Genomic DNA, 25,516 nt, shown 5'->3' with positions numbered 1-25,516 from the left:
TCGCACAGCAAGCAAGGAATCTGGTCAGTAGCTGGTAAGTACCATGGTACAAGTCTGCCAAGAAGTGATTGCAGACTAAAAAACTAAACAACATAGTTTCAGCTAATGACATTTTTGCTAATCACAGAACCTAGGTGGTTTGCAGTAAGTCAATAAGCACTGGCTGAAATGGCCAGCCTCTAACAAACACTTCTATTGCATTTACTAAACTGCTGATTACAATAGCAGGAAATGGGTCACTGGAAAAGTTTAACGGATAAATATCTCAACATGGGTTAACAAACTGCAACATACTTTATAATGGTCCACGTTCTATCGCTTTTTGGCAGTGTGGTCGCTCTTCTTGTGTACACACTGCCATCTATTAGCGTGCTGCAATATAGTAAACAGCAGAATGGAAAAATCCACCAGTTTTTGGATTTTAGCCATTTTAAAGTTGTATGCCATGTTAACCATTATATATGGGAGATGTGGAGGGGGGGGGGGGGGGGGGGGGGAGAGTTAGAGGCTATGAACTCAATGGCAACCTTAAAATGACAAAACAGAATTGTTTGGCTTATAGGCTTTTCTGTGCTTACATCATTTACCTGACATTATTGGACACATTACCTTGGAGAACCAGATCGCGTCCTTACAGCCAGCAGAAACGATGGGGATTTTTCCACCATGCTACACATTCTAGGCCACCAAGTACAGGTCTTACTGCAGATACCCTGCTGAAGCCCCATTTACATTGCCAATCTAGAGCAAATTCAAATCCAGCTTAAAAAGGGGACCTTGAAGTGTAATTCATTTCACCATTTTAAATGTAGCACCTCGCTGTGAATGGATCGTTAACGTTGCATTGGACTACCTGTCTAAATTCCAAGACAATAGGAAGGAGCAGTGGAGCTCAGAGTACTAAGTAAGCTTAGTTTTGCATCAGTAACTAATCGGATTGTGTAAATGGGGTTGTGAGCACATGCAGTACATGGGAGGAAGTAACAGCACAGGAGATGCCAACCTTTCAAGCATTTAGGGTGACTGTTTCCCCTCCACCCTTTCTATGCCAATGACTCAAATTTCCTGTTTTAAACTCGAGTCGCAAATCTCCCATGGGCCAAGGAGGAGCTAGACACGTACTAAAATCTGGGGCAACAGTACTCATCTGGGGAACTATCACCCTGCGTGGAACGAAGATTGATGCTGAAAAGAAAATGTTGAATTCAAGGTTTAAGAGAAGGGGGCCAGGTCCCTGAAAACTGTTGGTTGGCAACTCTGCAACAGTCCTGTCAACAGTTTGAAAACACTCCTTAGGACAATCAGTCTACCGTGGCAAGTTTTGCAAAACTTCAATTGAAGTGTTTGGAGGAGATGCATCAATGATTTTTAGACCCGAGGCTTACATTGTGCTGGCAAGAGTAAAATAATTATAGTCTCTTCCACTTCCCTAGATAGGAACAGGAGTAGGCCATTCCGCCATTCAATGAGATCATAGCCGATCTGTATCTCAACTACAGCCACCCACCTTGGTTCCGTAAACCTCAATACCCTTGCCTAACAAAAAATCCACACTACTTAAAAGTCAACTCATCCCAGTTTCCTGACACTCAACAAGACTTCTTCAAACTTTTATTCCTCCAACAAGCTTCAAACTTTCAAAATCCAAGCTTCACCTAATTGCTACCTGTCCCTCTCACTCGTTTCAACTTGAGCGGTACCCTATATTACACGCCTTTGCCTTGGTATCTAAAAAACATGCTAAACATAGAAGTTGGGGGCTACGCAATTAGTGTGGAAAGGTAGCTACTTTTCTAATTAAAATTATTTAGAGGGTCTACAATTCAGAAGCAGTTTGACAACCTGTTTAATCATTTTGCAAATAAATTAAAATCTGACTGATTCAGCTAGTGGATCACCAATTCTCTCAGAACGGAGATCTAAAATATTAATCTACTTGGTTCAGTGTCAGCTTTAACTATCAAGTTACCAAACATAACTTCTGAGAATAAATGTCACTGTAAACTTTGATTCTACCGATTCAAGAACTGCCCGTTTAAAATATTCATGGAACCATCAAGAGGAGCTCATTTAAGTCAGACATCACCCCCCCCCCCCCAAAAACAACACAGTGAAACCCTTCTCCCCCCCCCTTTTTCTCTCTCCCACATGGCAGCTGTCTCTCACTCTGCCAGCGCATTTCACACCTAATCTAGAGCCGTCTTTTGTCTCCACTAGTCCTATCATCATCTCGTCTCGTTCTGAATACCTCTTAATGTCTCTTCACTTCTCTTTTGTTCTCACCCAGCCTGGCCTTTTAATCTATTTCATTTCCTGTGCTACTTTAGTCTTGACAAAGGGTTTTGACCCGAAACGTTGACTATTTTCTCTCCACGGATGTTGCCTGGCCTGCTGAGTTTTTCCAGCATTTTCGGTTGTTATTACGGTGAAACCCTGTACTTTTTCCTGGAAGTGAATTCCATGAAACTTCTCTAAATGTCTTCACTAAACAGCAAGTTTTAAAAAGACTCCACTGACAATGACCCACACTTGTCAAATGAGCAGTCCCATTGAAACGATGACCAGTGTGATAGAGACTGAATGATGGACGAACAGTGGATTTTTAACACCTAGAGAAAATATTCTAGTCAAGAGAAGATTGTCTTCTCCAGAATTTAAGTTTGCCATCAAGTACAGTATTTTGAAAGTTTACTTTTAAACCTTTACAATTGAAACCCTCCATCTAAGAACACACTGATACACAGAGGAAATGTGTTTGTGCCTGGGTGCAATGCCTTTAAAAGGAATTTACATATGGCATTACTCTTCCTGTTTGCACCGACATTCCAGCAAATACCTGTTGTCCTGGTAAGTGTCTTGCGCCTGGTTTTCAGTTTCTAGTTGAGAAAGCATGTCCAAGCGCTTGTTGATCTTAGCAATGATGGTGTCGGTGGCTGTATTTTTGGGGAGCTCCCAAGTCTTATTGCCAGCATTGTAGCCATAATTTGTTGCAGAACTAGGTATCGTATCCTGGGTGTAACTGTAATCATAGCCATCATATTCTGAAAGGGAAAGGAGAATGATTTTTTTAGGCAAGATGTACAGCTCCTAGATTTTAAAACTATCCCAGATATACGCATACTACCTCCAAAGTCAAGCATCAGAAGCAAATTGTGTGACATATTCTCATTTTCCAGGGATTATCACTCAACAATCTTGACATTTACTTGACATCACAATACGTCAACAGTAAACACACCAAATCCCTTAATGCAACTTGCATTAGTCATGTGGCTCCTGAACTCGCAGAATGGCACACCTTTGAGATCAGAGGACAAGATACATTTGATTCCTCTTTAAACTATATCATGGTGAAGAGCAGCTAGGCTCACTAGCATCTAGGTCTCAATGAAACAAAAATAAAACGTGGGAAAACAAACTTATTTTACGCTGCAGGAATTTGAGCCTCTTTGAGGAAGTGAAGTTTGCACCGACAGACCCAAGAATCGTTTCATCTCATTTCAACGCAGCATGCCAATTTTTTATTTATGGAAGTTTGCGGCAGTGGTCACTTCAATTAATTTACCTGCTGGCTGAAAACAGACGAGCTGCTAAAAACAACTGGCATTTAGATCATGTAGAAAAATGCTCCACGGTGCTTCAGAAGCAAAAGTGGACGCCGAGGCAAAGATAGTATTCAGGGGGGGCTGACCAAAAGCTTGGTCAAAGAGGTGGATTTGAAGGAGATCTTTAAAAGGAGGAGATGGGGGTAGAGAGCTTTAGGTTTAGGGAGGGAATTCCAGAGCATTGGACCTAGATAGGTGAAGGTATGGCTGCCAATGAAGCGAAGGGAGGGAGGAGAACCACAAAAGGCTAGAGTCCGATATCTAGAAAATGTTCAAGAGGCACCTAGGATACGGCCCGCAAGCCAAATGAAATCTCAAAAGCCCCCACAGGTTCTTGTCATCTCTGCATACACGGTGAATGTTACTACAGTTCCTTAAACTTCTAAGGACTGGAAGAGTGGAAAAGGCTGCTAGCAGTGAAGAGTAGCCTTTACCAATCCTGGGAGGTTTAAAGAGCCTAGGCTTTAAAGTTTTCAAACTTCTGGGAGTGGAGACGAGGAAAGAGTGAGTGAGGGAGGGGGGGAAAAAGGGACCCGGTTAACTGTGGCATGCACTTCTACAGAATAAAATGTGTTCTTGGCGAGACCACATCTTGAGTATTGTGTGCAGTTTTGGTCACCTTATCTGAGGAAGGATGTTCTTGCCATGGAAGGAGTTCAGCGAAGATTCACCAGGCTGATACCTGGGATGGCAGGAATGACGTACGAGGAGAGATTGGATCGGATCGATTGGGCTTGTACTCGCTGGAGTTTAGAAGAATGAGAGGGGATCTCATCGAAACTTATAAACTTCTAACAGGACTAGACAGACTGGATGCAGGAAGGATGTTCCTGATGGCGGGGGAATCCAGAACCAGGGGTCACAGTCTAAGGATAAGGGATAGGCCATTTAGGACAGAAATGAGGAATTTCTTCACCCAGAGAGTGGTGAACCTGTGGAATTCTCTACCACAGAAGGCAGTAGAGGCCAAATCATTAAATATATTCAAGGAGTTGGATATATTTCTTAAGGCTAAAGGGATCAAGGGGTATGGGGAGAAAGCAGGGACCGGGTACTGAGTTTGGATGATCAGCCATGATCGCATTGAATGGCGGAGCAGGCTCGAGGGGCCGAATGGCCTACTCCTGCTCCTATCTTCTATGTTTCGATGTTTCTATGTTCCATTGGATCTACAGTGCATATTGTCACTTTTGATGGGGAGGCAGGGGTTTAAAAAAAAGAAAAGAATCAACTCTAAATAAGGATCACTAATAAATGAGTCACACAGATGGAAGAATGACTATGACTTGGCTCATCTGGCTGCAGGATACACAACCAATCAACTGAGTGTTTGTCACAACATGAGGTCCGAAAGCAAGATGTTACCAGCTTGGCTTTGTCCTGAAGGAGGTAGAACCTGATTGTGTAGGACAGCTGTATTCAACAGTTAAAGACTTGGAAAAAAACAACTGTTTTAGTTCTGGGATCAAAGCGAAGGACTGAATACAATTATTGACCCATAACTACGCTTGGGCATCAACTGACATTCACCAGACAGCTGACATGGTGGGAACACCGAATCCAAGTTTACTTCTTAGCTTGTGCTTCACAAATATAGTCTGTCAAGAGTGTTATTTGCCAGTCTATCAGAGAATCGGTGTTGTGGTTGCATTGGGCACACTACCTCTGAACTTACTTCATGCACAAGGTCACGTTTCAGTTCATTAAATCGGGGACTTGCCTACGGATCTGGTTCATCATGCTGTGCACGTGAAAAAGTACTGAAATCCTAATGTACATGTGGACGTCGGGTGCAATCAGGACTGGGCTCGGCTGTGGTGCCCTCGCCTGAATAGGGCGAACATCTAAAAAGAGTGCACAGAACCATACCACACCAGAGGTCAGCACCTTCAGTACAGATTTCAATACATCAAAGGATGTATTGAAATCTGTAAGTCGTGCGCACGACCCCCCGCGGACCCCCGCCGACCCCGACCGTAAGTCGGCGGGGGGGGGGGGGGTCGGCAGGGGTCGGGGCCGGCGGGGGGGGGGGGGGGTCGGCGGGGGGTCGTGCGCACGACCCCCTGCCCCACCTTCCGAAATCCGAAATTCTCAGAAAACCGAAACACGGCTGGTCCCGAGGTTTTCGGATAAAGGATAGTCTACCTGTAATGATTTCATCTAATGAGGATCATATTCTGTAAATAGGGTGCAACTCATGGGATCAGTTTGAAGTCAATAAATCTTGGGCACCCGGCATCGACCTCGGCACCAGCTACGACAACAGCACACCCAGCCCAGTCGGCACTGCAAAGTCCTCCTCACCAACATCTAGGGGCTTGTGCCAAAATTAGGAGAGCTGTCCCACAGACGAGTCAAGCAACCGCCTGACATAGTCATACTCACAGTGTCATATCTTTCAGCCAATGTCCCAGACTCCTCCATCACCATCCCTGGGTATGTCCTGTCCAACCGGCAGGATAGACCCACCAGGGTTCGCGGCACGGTGGTACACAGTCAGGAAGGAGTGGCCCTGGCAGTCCAGAACATTTACTCCAGACCCCATGAAGTCTCAAGGCTTCAGGTATAGTTTGGGCAAGAAAACCTCCTGCTGATTACCACCTACTGCCCTTAGTCAGCCGATGAATCAGTACTCCTCCATGTTGAACACCACTTGGACAAAGCACTGAGAGTAGCAAGGGCACAGAATGTACTCTGGGTGGGGGACTTCAATGTCCATCACCAAGAGTGGCTCGCTAGCACCACTACTGACCGAGTCCTGAAGGACATCGCTGCCAGTCTGGGCCTGCGACAGGTGATGAGAGAACCAACACGAGGGAAAAACCTACTTGACCTCGTCCTCACCAATCTACTTGTCGCAGATGCATTCGTCCAAGACGGTATTGGTAGCAGAAGTCCTGTCTTCACACGAAGGACACCCTCCATCATGTTGTGTGGCACTACCACTGTGCTGCGCTGTCATCGCACCAACGCTCTTCTCGATCTTCCTTGCTGCAATGCTCCGTCTCACCCTCAGTAAGCTCCCCGCTGGAGTTGAGCTAATTGACAGAACAAACAGGAAACTGTTCAACCTCTGTCGCCTCCAGTCCAGATCCAAGGTCGTCCCATCCTGTCGTCGAATTACAGTATGCAGACGACGCTTGCGTCTGCGCTCACTCAGAGGTCGAACTCCAAACCATCGTTAACACCTTCACCGAAGCGTACGAGAGCATGGGCCTTACACTAAACATCCGTAAGACAAAGGTCCTCTACCAACCTGCCCCCGCCACACAGTACTGCCCCCCCGATTATCAAAATCCATGACAAGGCCTTGGACAACATGGACCACTTTCCATACCTTGGGAGCCTACTGTCAACAAGGGCAGACGTCGACGACAAAGTCAGACACCGCCTTCAGTGTGCCAGTGCAGCCTCCGGTCGCTTGAGGAAGAGTGTTTGAAGACCAGGACCTCAAACCCGGCACTAAGCTCATGGTCTACAGAGCAGCAGTCATACCCACCCATGCCTCAGAGACATGGACCATGTACAGCAGGCATCTCAAAGCACTGGAGAGGTACCACCAACGCTGCCTCCGCAGGATCCTGCAAATCCATTGGCAGGATCGGCGCACCAACTTCAGTGTTCTCGCTCAGGCCAACATCCCCAGCGTCGAAGCTTTGACCACGCTCGATCAGCTCCAATGGACGGGTCACATTGTCCGCATGCCCGATAAGAGGCTCCCAAAACAAGCTCTACTCGGAGCTCCGGCACAGCAAGAGAGCCCCAGGTAGGCAGAGGAAACGCTTCAAGGACACCATCAAAGCCTCCTTGAAAAAGTGTAACATCCCCACCGACACCTGGGAATCCCTGGCCCAAGACCGCACAAAATGGAGGAGAAGCATTCGGGAAGGCGCCGAACACAGAGTTTCTTTGCCGGGAGCAAGCGGAAGCCAAGCGCAGGCAGCGCAAGGAGCGCACGTCAACCCAAGCACCCCACCCACCCGCCCCTTCAACCACCGTCTGCCCCACCTGTGACAGAGACTGTAGGTCCCGCATTAGACTCATCAGTCACCTGCGAACTCATTTTTAATGTGGAAGCAAGTCATCCTCGGTTCCAAGGGACTGCCTAAGAAGAAATGGGATAGATTCAGAACAGATCTAGCAGCTCAAAACTGGGCATCCGAGAGATGCTGTGGGCCATCAGCAGCAGCAGCACTGTATTCCACCACAATCTGTAACCTCATGGCCCAGCATATCCCTCATTCTACCATTACCATCAAGCCAGGGGACCAACCCTGTTTCAATAAGGAGTGCAGAAGAGCATTCCAGGAGCAGCACCAGGCGTACCTAAAAATAAGGTGCCAACCTGGGGAAGCTGCAACACAGGACTACATGTGAAGATAGATATTAAAATTGAGCATAACAGGGCATGTTTAGTAGAATGCAATTGCGGCCACAGAATGTTTAAAGATGAAATGTACTAATTATTCGTATGTTTAATTGCAGAAATGACCATACCAGTTTAGAGAGATGAAACTTACAAAAAGAGACACTGACATAACCCTTTTCTGGAAAACAAAACTTAGTAGTGGCCAGGAGAGGAATGACTTGTTTCTCAGAAATCACGTCAGTGAAAAGTGAAACTTATCCTATAGGCTATTTTGTATACGTTAGACACACCTAGTTAGTGATTAATGTATAGACTTTTAAATCGATTGGACCTCTGGAGTAGGAGGTCTTGGAAAATGTGTATAACTGTGAATCTCAAGAGGTTCGGTGGAGTTGGAGCCTTGTGTGGGGGACGCAAGAGCATTATCTCCCCAGGCCTGAATAAACCGTTTTGACTTCAATTATTGGGTCTGTCTTTCTTACAACAAGCCAGTGACGTCGACCATGTATATCACTTGGTCCGCACTTTGGGGGCTTACATCAACATGCATGCTAAAAAGCAGAAGCAGCATGCTGTAGACAGGGCTGAGCGATCCCACAATCAACGGATCAGATCAAAGCTCTGCAGTCCTGTCGTGAATGGTGGTGGACCATTAAACAACTAATGGGAGGAGGAGGCTCCATGAATATCCCCATCCTCAATGATGGTGGAGCCCAGCACGCGAGTGCAAAAGACAAGGCTGAAGCGTTTGCAGCCAGCTTCAGCCAAAGTGCCGAGTGGATGATCCATATCGGCCTCCTCCTGATGTCCCCACCACCACAGAAGCCAGTCTTCAGCCAATTCAGTTCACTCCACGTGCTATCAGGGAACAGCTGAGCGCACTGGATACAGCAAAGGCTGTGAGCCCCGACAACATTCCGGCTGTCGTGCTGAAGACTTGTGCTCCAGAACTAGCCGCGCCTCTAGCCAAGCTGTTCCAGCACAGCTACAAGACTGGCATCTATCCAACAATGTGGAAAACTGCCCAGGTATGTGTGGTAAACCACTTTTATCGTTACACTATAGTTATCACTGTTGTATTGTTATCACCGTTATCACTGTTGTATCACGATACGAGGTTGCCTCTTGTCGCGCTGTTATACCTGGGCTGACCACCTCCGACTCCGCCCATGGCTCCACCTACCTGCCCAGGTATAAAGGTAGTCGACTGGCTGGTATTCCTCCTTGTTGGACCCGATCACCCACGAGGGTGGGCTCTGTTATTTAGTCAAGAAAAACCTTTAGTTACGTTCCTAACTCGTCGCTTTTTATTGGACGAATTGATAGGTATATCAATTTTATTGACTAAATTTTAAAGATGTCTACTACTGACCAGCCAGGAGCCCTCCCAGAAGCACAGCCACAGCAGCTTTCAGACACCGGGCTACACCAGCCACACCAGCCGGCTTGGCTGCAAGCCCTCAAACCACCGTACCTGGATCTAAACCCACAGGCAGCAAACTCAGCCCTCAACTTCAAACACTGGCTGGACTGCTTCGAATCCTACCTGGAAGAATCCGGCGCCCCGCAGAGATCCAAACTAAGACTTCTGAACGCCCAAGCGAGCCCGAGAGTATACGCACTCATCCAGGATACGACTACATACGAGGCCGCTATCAACCTACTGAAACAGCAGTACCGCAGCCCGGTAAATTACATGTACACCAGGCACCTCCTAAGATCCCGCCCGCAACAGCCAGGAGAGTCTGTAGCTGAATTTTTACGGGCGCTAAGAGCACTCGGCAGGAACTGTGACTTTAAAGCGGTGACGGCTGTTGAAAATACGGAAGATAATATCCGCGATGCCTTTGTGAAAGGCCTACGGTCCGACTACTCACGGCAAAGACTGCTTGAAGCTAAAGACCTCGACCTGGACAAAGCTGAAGCCCTCGCTCTCTCCCTGGAGGTGGCCCATCAGGACCAGGAGGCGTTTTCCAGGTACTGCTCGCGACCCTGGGACTCGGGCCCGACCCCTACCGCAATACCCTTCGCAGCGCCGCCCCCGGGACCTACCTCAGCGTCGGCGTCCCGGACCCGACCGGGCCCGCCACCCCCGGTACCGGCTCCGACATCGGGCACCCGCGATCGGGCCGCCGGCTGCTTCTTTTGCGGCCAGGAGAAGCACCCGAGGTCGCGCTGCCCAGCCAGGAACTCTACCTGCTCAACCTGCAGGAAGAAAGGCCACTTCTCTAAGGCCTGCAGGAGCGGATCTTCAGAGGCCAGCAGTGCCTCATGCGAACTGTGGGGGCGGCCATCTTCTTTCACGGCAACTGAGGCCAGTATCCCCACACGTGAGTCATGGGGGCGGCCATCTTTGATCAAGGCAACCGACCCCAATAGTGCCTCATGTGAGTTATGGGGGCAGCCATCTTCTCCGCCATTTTGTCCTACCTCGTGGGAGACGCCATTTTACCCACCACGCCCGACTGCCACCGGGCCCCCGGACCCGACGACCGCCTCGCCCGCAGACGACAACGACTCGCTTACCTACACACTAGCCTCCGTCACTCTGGATCAAGCCCGCCCACACCACCTGTCCAAGTCGATGATGGACATCAAAGTAAACGGCCACGCCACGACCTGCCTGTTCGACAGCGGAAGCACGGAGAGCTTCATCCACCCAGACACGGTGAGCCACTACTCCCTCCCTGTCCTGCCAACGCGCAACCGAATCTCGATGGCATCGAGGTCCCACGCCACGGACATTAGCGGCTACTGTGCTGTGACCTTGTCGGTTAAGGGTACAGAGTATAAAAACTTTAAACTCCTCGTCCTCCCCCAGCTCTGCGCTGCCGTCCTACTAGGGCTGGACTTCCAATCCCACCTCCAAAGTGTAACCCTAGCATATGGTGGACCCCTCCCCCCCACTCACAGTCGACAACCAGCGAAGGTTAAACCGCCCACCGCGTAACACCTGCAGCCTATCCACCCTCAAGGTGCCGCCACCTTCCCTGTTCGCTAACCTCACCCCCGACTGCAAACCCGTCGCTACCAAGAGCAGGCGGTACAGCGCTGGGGACAGAGCTTTCATTAGCTCTGAGGTGCAGCGTCTCCTGAAGGAGGGCATCATCGAGGGGAGCAACAGCCCCTGGCGTGCCCAGGTCGTGGTTGTTAAGACCGGCGATAAAAATCGCCTGGTCATCGACTACAGCCAGACCATAAACAGATACACCCAGCTGGACGCATACCCCCTTCCCCGCATATCTGACATGGTCAATCAGATTGCACAATACCGCGTATTCTCGACCATCGACCTTAAGTCGGCCTACCACCAACTCCCTATCCACCCCGAGGACCGCCAGTACACCGCCTTCGAGGCGAATGGGCGCCTATACCACTTCCTTAGGGTCCCCTTCGGTGTCACCAACGGGGTCTCGGTCTTCCAAAGGGAGATGGACCGGATGGTTGACCAGAACGGGCTGCAGGCCACATTCCCCTACCTAGATAACGTCACCATCTGCGGCCGCGACCGGCAGGACCACGACGTGAATCTGGAGAAATTCCTCCGTACAGCCCAACGGCTGAACCTCACCTACAATAAGGAGAAATGTGTGTTTAACACCTCGCGCCTTGCCATCCTTGGCTGTGTAGTAGAGAACGGACTCATCGGCCCCGACCCCGAAAGAATGCGCCCCCTCATGGAGCTACCCCTCCCCCACTGCCCTAAGGCACTTAAGAGAACCCTGGGGCTCTTCGCCTACTATGCCCAATGGGTGCCCAATTATGCGGACAAAGCCAGACCCCTCATGAAGTCCACATCCTTCCCCCTTACGGAGGAAGCGTGCGCAGCCTTCTCCCTCATTAAGGGAGACATTGCCAAGGCCACTATGCACGCAGTGGATGAGTCCATCCCCTTCCAAGTCGAGAGCGATGCATCCGACTTCGCCCTAGCCGCCACCCTTAACCAGGAGGGGAGACCGGTGGCCTTCTTCTCAAGGACCCTACAGGGCCCTGAGATCCGACACTCGTCGGTCGAGAAGGAGGCCCAGGCGATTGTGGAGGCGGTATGACGCTGGAGGCACTACCTGGCAGGCAAACGATTTACCCTCCTTACCGACCAACGTTCGGTCGCTTTTATGTTTAATAACAAGCTGAGGGGCAAAATCAAAAATGACAAGATCTTGAGGTGGAGAATCGAGCTCTCCACCTACGATTATGATATCTTGTACCGGCCTGGTAAACTGAACGAACCCCCCGATGCTCTGTCACGAATTACATGCGCCAGCGCGCAAAGTGATAGACTTCAGACCCTCCACAACGACCTCTGCCACCCCGGGGTCACCAGACTTTACCACTTCATTAAGGCCCGCAACCTGCCCTACTCCATCGAGGAGGTCAGGACCATAACCAGGAACTGCCAGACCTGCGCCAAGTGCAAACCGCACTTCTTTAGGCCGGACAGAGCAAGCCTGATCAAGGCCACCCGCCCCTTCGAGCGCCTGAGCATCGACTTTAAGGGGCCCCTCCCGTCCTCTGACCGTAACGTGTACTTCCTCAACATTGTTGATGAGTACTCCCGTTTCCCCTTTGCCTTCCCCTGCCCAGACATGACCAGTACCACGGTCATTAAATGCCTGAACGACCTCTTCGCCTTGTTCGGGTTCCCAAACTATATACATAGTGACCAGGGCTCCTCTTTCATGAGCGAGGAACTCCGTCAGTTCCTACTAGCGAGAGGTATTGCAGCAAGTAGGACCACCAGCTACAACCCCCAAGGGAACGGCCAGGTGGAAAGAGAGAACGCGACGGTATGGAAGGCCGTCCTCTTAGCCTTAAAGTCTAAGGGCCTCCCAACCTCCTGCTGGCAGGAAGTCCTCCCGACAGCGCTGCACTCCATCCGGTCACTACTTTGCACTGCCGTTAACGCCACCCCCCATGAACGAATGTTTGTTTTCCCCAGGAAGTCGACTACGGGAACCACTCTACCAACCTGGCTGACCTCTCCGGGGCCCGTCTTGCTGCGAAAGCACGTGAGGGCCCATAAAACAGACCCCCTGGTCGAGAGGGTGAACCTCCTGCACGCCAACCCCCAGTACGCCTACGTGGCTTACCCAGACGGGCAGGAGGACACTGTCTCCTTACGAGACCTCGCACCCTCGGGCACTCCGGAGACACCACCTTTACCCCCCCCCACCACCCCCCCAATTCCAGCCCAGGTAGACGGCATGCCGGAACCCCACGAGCCTTCGCCGACCACGCAGACACCAGCACTAACACCGGATAATGCAGCACCGCCGCTGCGACGATCGGAGAGGCTTACGAGGCCTCCGGACAGACTGACATACCAGAACTGGTAGTACACTTCACCCCGCCGGACTCAAATCTAAACAAGGGGTGAATGTGGTAAACCACTTTTATCGTTACACTATAGTTATCACTGTTGTATTGTTATCACCGTTATCACTGTTGTATCACGATACGAGGTTGCCTCTTGTCGCGCTGTTATACCTGGGCTGACCACCTCCGACTCCGCCCATGGCTCCACCTACCTGCCCAGGTATAAAGGTAGTCGACTGGCTGGTATTCCTCCTTGTTGGACCCGATCACCCACGAGGGTGGGCTCTGTTATTTAGTCAATAAAAACCTTTAGTTACGTTCCTAACTCGTCGCTTTTTATTGGACGAATTGATAGGTATATCAGTATGTCCTGTGCACAAAAAAACAGGACAAATCCAATGCAGCCAATTACCGCCCCATCAGTCCACTCTCAATCATCGTCGAAAGTGCTATCAAGCAGCACTTATAATAACCTGCTTACTGATGGCCAGTTTGGGTTCCGCCAGGACCACTCGGCTCCAGACCACTTTACAGCCTTGGTCCAAATATAGACAAAGGAGCTGAATTCCAGAGGTGAGGTGAGAGTGACTGCCCTTGCCATCAAGGTAGCATTTGGCAGAGTGTGGCATCAAGGAGCCCTAGTAAAACTGAAGTCAATGAGAATCAGGAGGAAAACGCTCCACTGGCTGGAGTCATACCTAGCACAAAGGAAGATGGTTGTGGTGGTTGGTGGTCAATCATCTCAGCCCCAGGACATCACTGCAGGAGTTCCTCAAGGCAGTGTCCTAAGTCCAACCATCTTCAGCTGCTTCATCAATGACCTTCCCTCCAACACAAGGTCAAAAATGGGGATGTTCGCTGATGACTGCAGTGTTCAGTGCCATTCGCAACTCTTCAGATAATGAAGCTGTCCATGCCCACATGCAACAAGACCTGGATGACGTTCAGGCTTGGGCTGATAAGTGGCAGGTAACATTCGCACCACAGAAGTGCCATGCAGTGACGATCTCCAACAAACAAGAGTCTAACCACCGCCCCTTGACATTCAATGGCATTACCATCACCAAAACCCCCATCAACATCCTGGGGGTCACCATTGACCAGAAACTTAACTGGACCAGCCGCATAAATACTGTGGCAACAAGAGCAGGTCAGAGGCTAGGTATTCTGCGGCGAGTATCTCACCACCTGACTCCCCAAAGCCTTTCCACCATCTACAAGGCACAAGTGACACTACTGTTCAAGAAAGGGTGTAAGGACAATCCTAGTAACCACAGGCCGGTCAGTTTAACATCAGTGGTGGGTCAAGTTTTAGAAACAATAATCAAGGAAAAAATTAACAGGCACTTGGAGAGGTTTAAGCTAATAAGGAGAGCCAACACGGATTTGTAAAAGGCAGATCATGTTTGATTAAGCTAATTGAATTTTTTGATGAAGTAACAGGGAGGATTGAACATAATAAGAACATAAGAAATAGGAGCAGGAGTAGGCCATACGGCCCCTCTCGCCTGCTCCGCCATTCAATAGGATCATGGCTGATCTGAGTCTAGACTCACGTCCACTTCTCTGCCCTCTCCCCGTAACCCCTAATTCCCTTATCTGCTAGGAAAATGTCTATCTCCATTTTAAATTTATTTAATGTCGCAGCTTCCACAGCTCTCTGGGGTAGCAAATTCCATAGATTTACTACCCTCTGAGTGAAGAAGTTTCTCCTCATCTCAGTTTTGAAAGGGCAGCCCCTTATTCTAAGATTATGCCCCCTAGTTCTAGTCTCACCCATCAGTGGAAACATCCTCACCGCATCCACCCGATCAAGCCCCCTCACAATCTTATATGTTTCGATAAGATCGCCTCTCATTCTTCTGAACTCCAATGAGTAGAGTCCCAACCTACTCAACCTTTCCTCATACGTCAACCCCCTCATCTCTGGAATCAACCGAGTGAACCTTCTCTGAACCGCCTCGAGAGCAAGTATATCTTTTCTTAAAAATTTGGAAACCAAAACTGCACGCAGTATTCCAGGTGTGGCCTCACCAATACCCTGTATAACTGCAGCAAGACTTCCCTGTTTTTATACTCCATCCCCCTTGCAATAAAAGCCAAGATTCCATTGGCCTTCCTGATCACCTGCTGCACCTGCATACTAACTTTTTGCGTTTCATGCACCAGGACCCCCAGATCCCTTTGTACTGTAGCACTTTGCAGTTTCTCTCCATTTAGATAATAACTTGCTCTTTGATTTTTTCTGCCAAAGAGCATAACCTCACACTTTCCAACATTATATTGCATCTGCCAAATCTCTGCCCACTCACTTAGCCTGTCTATGTCCTTTTGCAGGTTTTTTATGTCCTCCTCACTCACTGCTTTCCCTCCCATCTTTGTATCGTCGGCAAACTTGGATATGTTGCACTCGGTCCCTTCCTCCAAATCGTTAATATAGATTGTAAAGAGTTGGGGTCCCAGCACTGACCCCTGCGGAACACCACTAGTTACTGATTGCCAGCCCGAGAACGAACCATTTATCCCAACTCTTTGTTTTCTGTTAGATAGCCAATCTTCCACCCATGCCAGTATATTACCCCCAATCCCGTGATTTTTTTTATCTTGATGCAATGGATGTTGTCTACATGGATTTTAGGAAGGCGTTTGACAAAGTACCACATAGAAGGCTGGTTAACAAAATTGAGGCTCATGAAATAAGTGGGTCAGTGGCAGCTTGGATAAGGAATTGGCTTAAGGACAGAAAACAGCGAATTGTGGTAAATGGCTGTTTTTCAGACTGGAGGATGGTAGGCAGTGGTGTTCCCCAAGGGTCAGTGATTTTTTTTTGATATATAAATGACCTGGACATTGGAATACAGAGTAGAATTTTTAAATTTGCCAATGACACCAAACTTGGGGTTGTGGCAAACAGTGAGGATGATACCAATCGACTGCAACAGGACATAGAAAGGCTAGCAGAATGGGCAGATGGAAATTAATAGAGAGAAGTGTGAGGTGATGCATTTTGGCAGAAGGAACAGGGAGAGGCAATATACACTTAATGGCACAGTTTTAAAGAGTGTGCAGGGACAGAGGAACTTGGGAGTTAATGTGCATAGGTCCCTGAGGTGGAAGGACATATTGAGAGAGTGGTTAGCAAAGCGTACGGGATCTTGGGCTTCATAAATAGAGGTACCGAGTGCAAAAGTAGAGAAGTTATGCTGAACCTCGATAAAGCGCTGGTTAGGCCACAACTGGAATATTGCGTCCAGTTCTGGTCACCACACTTTAGGAAGGACGTGAAGACCCTTGAGAGGGTGCAGAGGAGATTTACCAGAATGGTTCCGGGGATGGGGGATCTTGGGTACAAGGACAGGTTGGAGAAGCTAGATTTGTTTTCATTAGAGCAAAGGAGGTTGAGGGGTGATTTGATAGAGGTGTACAAGATTATGACGGGTTTGGATAGGCTAGACAGGAAAAGGCTGTTCCCACTAGTTGATGGTACAAGGACTAGGGGACACAGCTATAAGGTTTTGGGCAAGAGATACAGGGGGGATGTGAGGAAAAACTTTTTTACGCAGCGAGTGGTGAGGACCTGGAACTCGCTGCTGACGGAAGTGGTGGAAGCGGAGACACTCAATGTTTTCAAGGGGAGACTGGATAGGCACTTGAGGGAAATAAACTTGCAGGGCTATGGGGATAGAGCAGGGGAATGGGACTGACTGGATTGCTCTACAGAGAGCCGGCATGGACTCGATAGGCTGAATGGCCTCCTTCTGTGCCATTATGACTCTTAAGTAAGGAGTGTGATGAATACTCTCCACTTGCCTGGATGAGTGCAGCTCCAACACAAGAAGCTCGACACCATCCAGGACAAGGCAGACCGCTTGATTGACATCCTATGCACCACCTTAAACATTCACTCCCTCCATCACTGAAGTACCGTGGCTGCAGCGTGTACCATCTACAAGATGCACTGCAGCAACTCGCCAAGGCTTCTTCGGCAGCACCTCCCAAACCCGCGACCTCTACCGCCTAGAAGGGCAAGAGCAGCAGGTGCAGGGGAACGCCACCACCTCCAAGTTCCCCTCCAAGTCCCACACCATCCTGACTTGGAAGTATATCGCCGTCCCTTCATCGTCGCTGGGTCAAAATCCTGGAACTCCTTCCCCAACAGCACTGTGGGAGTACCTTCACCACAGGGACTGCAGCAGTTCAAGAAGATGGCTCACCACCACCTTCTCAAGGGCAATTAGGGATGGGCAATAAATGCTGGCCTTGCCAGTGACACCCAGATCCCATGAGAGAATTGTTTTCTCCAAGTTAGCAGCAGCACAATATGATTTCTTAAATACTACTTTTATATTTAAAAAAATTGCTTTGCACCTGTAACAAAGCTGGTCATACATTAAACTGAGGTACACACACACCTTCCATACCATTTTTTCATGCTAAGATGGAACTGTGCTCAAGTGCAAAACACCTAACTTAAGTAGAACAGAGTTTCATGTCAATGAAGAGTTTCACTATTTGGTCAGGGAACTTTGCAGCGTGGTATCCACTCATCAATTGCCAGTCGGAAGTCAAACTCAACCAGCAGCTAATTTTTTTTTGCCTTAGTAGAAAAGTGTGATATACCTATTGTAAAATATAAAGAGATTAGGAGATAGACAACCAAGAAACTAGTGGAAAATCTTACCTTGAGAATTAGTGGCTCCAGTGTTCCAAGAATCGCCAGTTCCATAGCCTGTAATAAAACACAACCAAGAGTATTTAAATAGCACCTATTTAGTCAATATTTCTCACTATTTGAGTACTGCTATCTTCATTTATTTTATGATGCATGCAGGCAGATATTGCATCAGGGAATAGTTATCAAAACCCAAAAAGTTGCCTCAAGTTAACCTTAAATAGATTTGGACATCCCTCAGCTGATAAAGGCACATGTATTAGTACTGAACCACATTCACAAGACTGGTTCGATTACTGGGCTATCCCGAGTTAGCTGACTGAGCCCAAGGCTATTGCAACCGAGCTCAGTACCCCAAAGGATGGAACAATTCAGCCAGTGCGCCATTTCTGGATAGTTTTCCAGTGGCGTCTGCTAGAAAGTGCATGCATTGATCTCAGGGAAGGGCAGGATGAGGCTCACCAGCAATGCCGCTGAACGCTGTAAACACAATCTAGGCTCACAAAAGGAAGAATGGCACTTTGGCAGGACCCATAAAAACAATTTTACAAGAACCCATTGAAGTAAATCTTTTGCAGGCAAAGGAATCAGATCTTCAAATTCAAAAGTGTATTAAGGCTATTAAAAAAATAATCCCAGAACTCCACTCCACTGGCATCCATTTGCCGAGCTTGATTTCAAAACCTGTTGCACGCTGCTCCGTTATCAGGGCCTTCAGTCATTACTCGGAAGTTCTCTTCCTAAACCCCACTGCCGTGATAAATTTCTCCCCATCTTCAAAAGTCTTCTCCAAATCGCTCTTCAACTATACCTTCAGGTACACCTCCAATTTCTCCTTACTCCTGCTTGGTACCAAATTATAACCACCACCCCCCCCAAAAGCAGCAGCTTAGACAAAGTCTCTGGAGTGGGGCTTGAGATTATGACCTTCTGACTCAGAGGAGAGAGTGCTACCACTGAGCAAGGCTGGCACTATTGTCCTCTAGGCCATGGAAGCTGAAGCCAGCTGTCGTACCCCCTCAGTCATGGCAAGATCACCTAACTCAGTACAGAGCAGAATTGGAACCTGTAACTTCCCTGGTCTGCACAAGTATCAACAACCCTCATTAAGCAGGACAGAGAAAGGAAAGTGACAAAAGTGCCAAACAGTAGTCATCAGGAGGCTTTAAAAGGCAACAAGAGGAAGTTCCGCAGACACCTGAAGGAACATATTACTGTACATAGAATGTACAGCACAGAAACAGGCCATTCGGCCCAACTGGTCCATGCCTGTGTCTATGTTCCACATGAGCCTCCTCCCACCCCTCTTCATCTAACCCAATCGACATAACTTTCTATTCTTTTCTGCTTCAGGTGTTTATCTATACTATTCACCTCAACCACTCCCTGTGGTAGCGAGTTCCGCATTCTCACCACTCTCTGGGTAAAGAGGTTCCTCATGAATTCCTTATTGGATTTATTAGTGACTATTTTATATTTATGGTCTCCCCAATAAGTGGAAACATTTTCTCCACGTCTACCCTATCAAACCCTTTCATAATATTGAAAGCCTCGATCAGGTCGCCCCTCAGTCTTCTCTTTTCTCGGAGAAAGTGCTCCAGCCTGTCCAGCCTTTCCAGACAGATATAACCTCTTCATTCTGGCAAGCATCCTTGTAAATCTGGTTTGCACCTACTCTAGTACCTCTATCCTTTTTAAAATATGGAGACCAGAACTATGCACACTAATGAAGTGTGATCTAACCAAAGTTCTATACAAGTTTAACAAATTCTCTGCTTTTCAATTCTATCCCTCTAGAAATGAACCTCAGTTTTGTTTGCATTTTTAAATATAAAATTGTCTATTAACCTGTCTCTACTTTTATTAATTGGTGTATTTGTACCTAGATCCCATTGCTCCTCTACCCTAATCAGACCTTTATTTTCCAATGAGTACACGGCCTCATTCTTCCTACCCAAATGCATCACCTCATACTTAGCCATACTGAAATTAATTTGCCAATTACACACCCATTCTGCAAGTTTATTAAATGTCTTTTTTGTAATTTGTCAATATTTTTTATTATTCGTTTATGGGATGCGGGCGTCACTGGCAAGGCCAGCATTTATTGCCCATCCCTAGTTGCCCTCGAGAAGGTGGTGGTGAGCCGCCTTCTTGAACCGCTGCAGTCCGTGTGGTGAAGATGCTCCCACAGTGCTGTTAGGGAGGGAGCTCCAGGATTTTGACCCAGCGACAATGAAGGATCGGCGATATACTTCTAAGTCAGGATGGCGTGCGACTTGGGAGGGGAACTTGGAGCTGGTGGTGTTCCCATGCGCCTGCTGCCCTTGTCCTTCTAGGTGGTAGAGGTCGCGGGTTTGGGAGGTGCTGCCAAAGAAGCCTTAGCAAGTTGCTGCAGTGCATCTTGTAGATGGGACACACTGCAGCCAGGATACGCCAGTGGTGGAGGGAGTGAATGTTTAAGGTGGCGGATGGGGTGCCAACCAACCGGGCGGCTTTGTCCTGGATGGTGTCGAGCTTCTTGAGTGTTGTTGGCGCTGCACTCATCCAGGCAAGTGGAGAGTATTCCATCACACTCCTGACTTGTGCCTTGTAGATGGTGGAAAGGCTTTGGGGAGTCAGGAGGTGAGACACTCGCCACCGAATACCCAGCCTCTAACCTGCTCTTGTTGCCACAGTATTTACGTGGCTGGTCCAGTTAAGTTTCTGGTCAATGGTGACCCCCAAGGATGTTGATGGCGAGGGATCTGGCGATGGTAATGCCGTTGAATGTGGTGGTGGCTAGACTCTCGCTTGTTGGAGAACTTCCTCCGTATTAACTATATCTCCCAATTTGGTGGTGTCCACAAATTTTGAGATTGTACTTCTGATTCCAGAGTCCAAATCTTATGTAAATGGTGAACAAGTGGCCCCAGTCCTGATCCTTGTGGAATACCACTTCCTACCTTTTTCCAGTCTGAGTAGCTGCCCTTAACCCCTACTCTGTTTTCTGCAGCCAGTGGTAGTAGTGCGATATCAGAGGGTGCACACAAGGACATGCAGTTGCACATCGTGGAGATAGAGAGATAAAGCTAAGGAGAGATTAGAAAGGAGGACAAAACTCATAAGATCACCTCTTTGGGGCACAAGAAACTAGTGGAGCTCGACAGGGAAAAAGCGATAGGGGTGTAGACGAGATGTGCAGCCTCAAAATAATAAAGGCATAGATTAGGTTTACAGTGGCAGAGATGGAGACACTACATTTACTCTCAGCCATCCATGAAAGCTACTTTTCCTATAGTTTTAAAATCATATACAACAGTGTACATCGATCTTCAATATTTGGTGCTCATGCTGTGTAAAATTATCTTCTATGTACCAGTAATACATGCTGCTTCACATTTTCTATTTTTTGCCCCATCCCATCTGATTTCTCCTTGTCCTGCTGCTCCTGAAGGCACCAACACGTGCTCGATACAGCTCTTGAGAAGCCACCACCTGAATCTGAATATCAAGTGCAAGTAGACCATTCAACAGTGACCCATGAAGAGCATGAAATCAATGCTGACTTTGCTGAGCCAAAATCCAAATTCCCATTAAAAAGAAACACTAGCCAGTCTCCTCAACTCAAACCAGAAACAGAGCAAATGGAGCACGACTGCTGTCATGGACCATCCTAGCGGAGGTCTTCGAGACAGATTAGGAATTCATCCTAGTAGTTTTATCAAACAATATAATTTAACCCCCAGAGCGAGAGGGACTCCCAATATAAAATACAACTTTTTAAAAACACTTGCGATGCATCAGGCAGCCATCTTTGCCATATGTTCAAAGCCTGCGGCATTGAAACCTGATGCATTCTCACACCCTTGGCTGCTAAATCATGCGGAACAGTAAGGCAGTACCGAGAGCCAAGATTATGCGAAAAAAATATCCATGTTTTAAATACAAACTTAACAGCAGCCTATCATGATTTTATTTTAAAATGGAATATAAAATTTGTGCACATAGCCCTTGGTGTACTCCTTACATGGCACTACAGGGCAACAGGCAGTATCAACCCAGTTTCTAAAATGTTCTTGCAACCTAAAAGAATACGGAGGTTAGATAAAATTCACATGTAAAGGCAGATGTGTTGAGGAGGGGCAAAATTATGACTAGTTGATCAGGAAAGAAAAATGTCAACTTAGAATGATGAAATCATTAGGGCCTTCGTGTCTGTGCTGGCTCTTTGGTAGAGCCAGCCAATTAATCCCACGCCCCTGCTCTTTCCCCATAGCCCTGTAAATGTTTTCCTCTTCAAGTATTTATTTAATTCACTTCTAAAAGTTACTACTAATCTGCTTCCACCACCCTTTCAGGCAGCGCATTCCAGATCACAACAACTCACTGTGTAAAAAAATGTTTCCTCATGTCGCCTCTGGTTCTTTGCCCAATCACCTTAAATCTGTCTCTTCTGGTTGCCGAACCTGCTGCCATTAGAAACAGTTTCTCCTTATTTACACTATCAAAACCCATTCATGTCTTCGAACACCTCTATCAAATGGCTTCACCGTCTCTGCTCTAAGGAGAGCTTCTCCAGATAACTGAAGTCCCTCATCCCTGGCACCATTCTTCTGCACCCGACTTAGCCCCGTCTCAGTTGGTAGCACTCTCGCCTCCAAGTCAGAAGATTGTGGGTTCAAGTCCCACTCCAGAGATTTGAGCACAAAAACCTCGGCTGACGCTCCAGTGCAGTACTGAGGGAGTGCTGAAGTGTCGGAGGTGCCGTTAAACCAAGGTCCCATCTTCCCTTTCGGGTGGGTGTAAAAGATCCTATGGCACTAGTCCCAAGAACAGGGGAGTTATCCCTGGTGTCCTGGCCAACACCAATCCCTCAATCAACATCACTAAAACAGGTTATCTGGTCATTCTCATTTTGCTGTGTGCAAATTGGCTGCCACGTTTTCCTACATTACAACAGTGACGCCACTTCAAAGAGTACTTCATTGGCTGTAAAGCGCTTTGGGACATCCTGATGTCATGAAAGGCGCCATCATAGAATGGTAACACCACAGAAGGAGGTCATGCGGCCCGTGCCAGAATGGAAGATTTTAAAATTTTGTCTATAGCTATAGAAATGCAAGTCTTTCTTTAAATCTGTCTCTGCTGGTTGCCGAACCGGCTGCCATTAGAAACAGTTTCTCCTTATTGACACTATCAAAACCATTCATGTCTTCGAACACCTCCATCAAACGTCTTAACCGTCTGCTCTAAAAGGAGAGCACACTGTTCGAGTATAGGAACAAGGATGTCTTGCTGCAGTTGTACAGGGCCTTGGGTATTGTACACACCTTGAGTATTGTGTGCAGTTTTGGTCGCCTTACCCGAGGAAGGATGTTCTTGCCATGGAGGGAGTGCAGCGAAGATTCACCAGGCTGACACCTGGGATGGCAGGAATGACGTATGAGGAGAGATTAGGTCGATTGGGCTTATACTCACTGGAGTTTAGAAGAATGAGAGGGGATCTCATTGAAACATAAAATTCTAACAGGACTAGACAGACTGGATGCAGGATGTTCCCGATGGTCGGGGAGTCCAGAACCAGGGGTCACAGTCTAAGGGGTAAGCCATTTAGGACACAGATGAGGAGGAATTTCTTCACCCAGAGAGTGGTGAACCTGTGGAATTCTCTGCCACAGAAGGTAGTGGAGGCCAATTCATTAAATATATTCAAGAAGGAGTTAGATATATTTCTTAAGGCTAAAGGGGTCAAGGGATATGGTGAGAAAGCAGGGACAGGGTACTGAATTTGGATGATCAGCCATGATCGCATTGAATGGCGGAGCAGGCTCGAGGAGCCAAGTGGCCTACTCCTGCTCCTATCTTCTATGTTTCTATAGAAATGCAAGTCTTTCTTTAAATCTGTCTCTTCTGGTTACTGACCCTGCAGCCACAGCAAACACAGTCTCTCTCTCTATTTACAACATCAAAAAACCCTTCATGATTTCAGAACACCTCCATCAAACGTCTTAACCTTCTCTGCTCTAAGAAGAACATACCCTCCAAGCTTCTGCAGAAAATAAAGTCCCTCATTTCCCACCCCCACCATTCTTTTTGCCCCCGATTTGAATTTCCAGCGCACGTTGCAGCCACTGGATCTTTGTCCCCAAGTGTTATTCCCCAAATAGGCGAGGGCTGGGGAGTGATAGGCGGGCGCGCGCACCAGTCTCTCCCCCTCTCCCTCCGGGGACGCGCGCACCAGTCACTTCCCACAGCGCGCGGACACGGCGCGGGGGCGCGCGCACCAGTCACTTCCCCCAGAGCGCGGACATGACGCGGGGGCATCAGTCACTTCCCTCAGAACGCGGGCATCAGTCACTTCCCTCAGAACGCGGGCACGGCTCGGGGGTGCGCGCACCAGTCACTTCCCCCCCAGAGCGCGGGCACGGCGCGGGGGCGCGCTGCTGGAACAATCCACGCTTGGTGAGAGGCCGCCATTTTGTAGCGTCTTGAGAGATTTTAAAATCCTCCCTCCTAAGGCCTCTTCTCACATTCATCCAGCATCCCGCAGTCGGGAAAGACGCTGCCTTTTTTTACTTATTCACTATTTTTTTTTTAAACTAACCATCAGCGAGTAAAAGTGACTTTAGAATCGAAAAATGTAAACCGTGACCGTTTTACTTCGCGATCAAATAACTATCGCTACCTTTTAAAAAAAATCGTTCGCGAAATATTCTTAATTTTTTTGGGGGGAATAAAAACAATTTTTGTTTAAATATATACGACATAGCCGCCCCTCAAAAAAAAACCGCTCGGACAACCTAACGCTACCGCGTGTGATTGACATCCCATTCAACGAATCGGGTGGCGGCATTCCACCGGCCAGTGAGCCGCCAACCAATCAGGAGGAGGCCGAGGGGCGGGACCACACCGGCCAGCAAGTTAGGTTGGCCTCGCGGTTAAGCACGACGCGCCCGAGGGCGGAAATTAAAGGCATTTATTTTTCTCCCCCTTGACGACGGACCGCCAAAAAAAAACCTCTGCCAATTTTAAAAACGCAACTTATTATAAAGGCATGTCTTACGAAGGGAACGAAAACCTTTTCTATCAGGGGGGGGAAAAAAAGTTTAAGAGAGAGCCGCTTTACCTGAGTACCAAGAATCCATTTTGATTTCGTTGAATTCAAAAAAGCCCTGGCCCCGCTCCGGCAGGATTTTCTAGCGCCGGAAGCACTGACCCTCCGCCGCTGATTGGTCAGTCGTGCAGGCCCGCCTCAATTTCTGATTGGCCAGTCCCTACCGCCAATCAGGTGACGTCGAGCGTACGTTTGCATAATGAGATGCAAGATGAACGTTGCAAAGTCGCCACTTGTGGCGCAACTTATTCCACCCACCGCCCCCGCCCACACCTTGGACCTGTATGCCCTGTTCCACGTCTGCCCTTGGGAGCCTACTGTCAACAAGGGCAGACGACGAAGTCCAACACCGCCTTCAGTGTGCCAGTGCAGCCTGAGGAAGAGAGTGTTTGAAGACCAGGACCTCAAACCCGGAACCAAGCTCATGGTCTACAGGGCAGCAGTGATACCCGCCCTGC

The 25,516-nt window shown here is 48.3% G+C and overlaps 1 protein-coding gene across 2 annotated transcripts in view; it reads right to left on the bottom strand.

The window, feature by feature from the left end:
• The window catches only part of LOC147097632 (A-kinase anchor protein 8-like), a 46,168-nt gene extending 21,002 nt beyond the window's left edge, over positions 1-25,166 (bottom strand). The window contains exons 1-3 of one of the 2 annotated variants that reach the window (XM_085971611.1): positions 25,071-25,166; positions 17,972-18,019; positions 2,837-3,041 (exon numbers count right to left, since the gene is read on the bottom strand). In XM_085971611.1, coding sequence (XP_085827737.1) covers positions 2,837-3,041; positions 17,972-18,019; positions 25,071-25,089 — 272 coding nt within the window. In that variant the 5' untranslated portion in view covers positions 25,090-25,166. Of the gene's footprint in view, positions 1-2,836; positions 3,042-6,449; positions 6,630-17,971; positions 18,020-25,070 lie in introns of those variants that run through there. The other variant, XM_085971612.1, reaches the window with a different exon arrangement.
• Positions 25,167-25,516: the final 350 nt, after the last annotated feature.

This window comes from Somniosus microcephalus, chromosome 31 (assembly GCF_052327205.1).
Source record: "Somniosus microcephalus isolate GS21.2 chromosome 31, FLI_Smic_1.0, whole genome shotgun sequence".
Classification (NCBI taxonomy): domain Eukaryota; kingdom Metazoa; phylum Chordata; class Chondrichthyes; order Squaliformes; family Somniosidae; genus Somniosus; species Somniosus microcephalus.
Note: the sequence above shows the minus strand (reverse complement) of the source record. Positions and strands in the feature narration are given on the sequence as shown.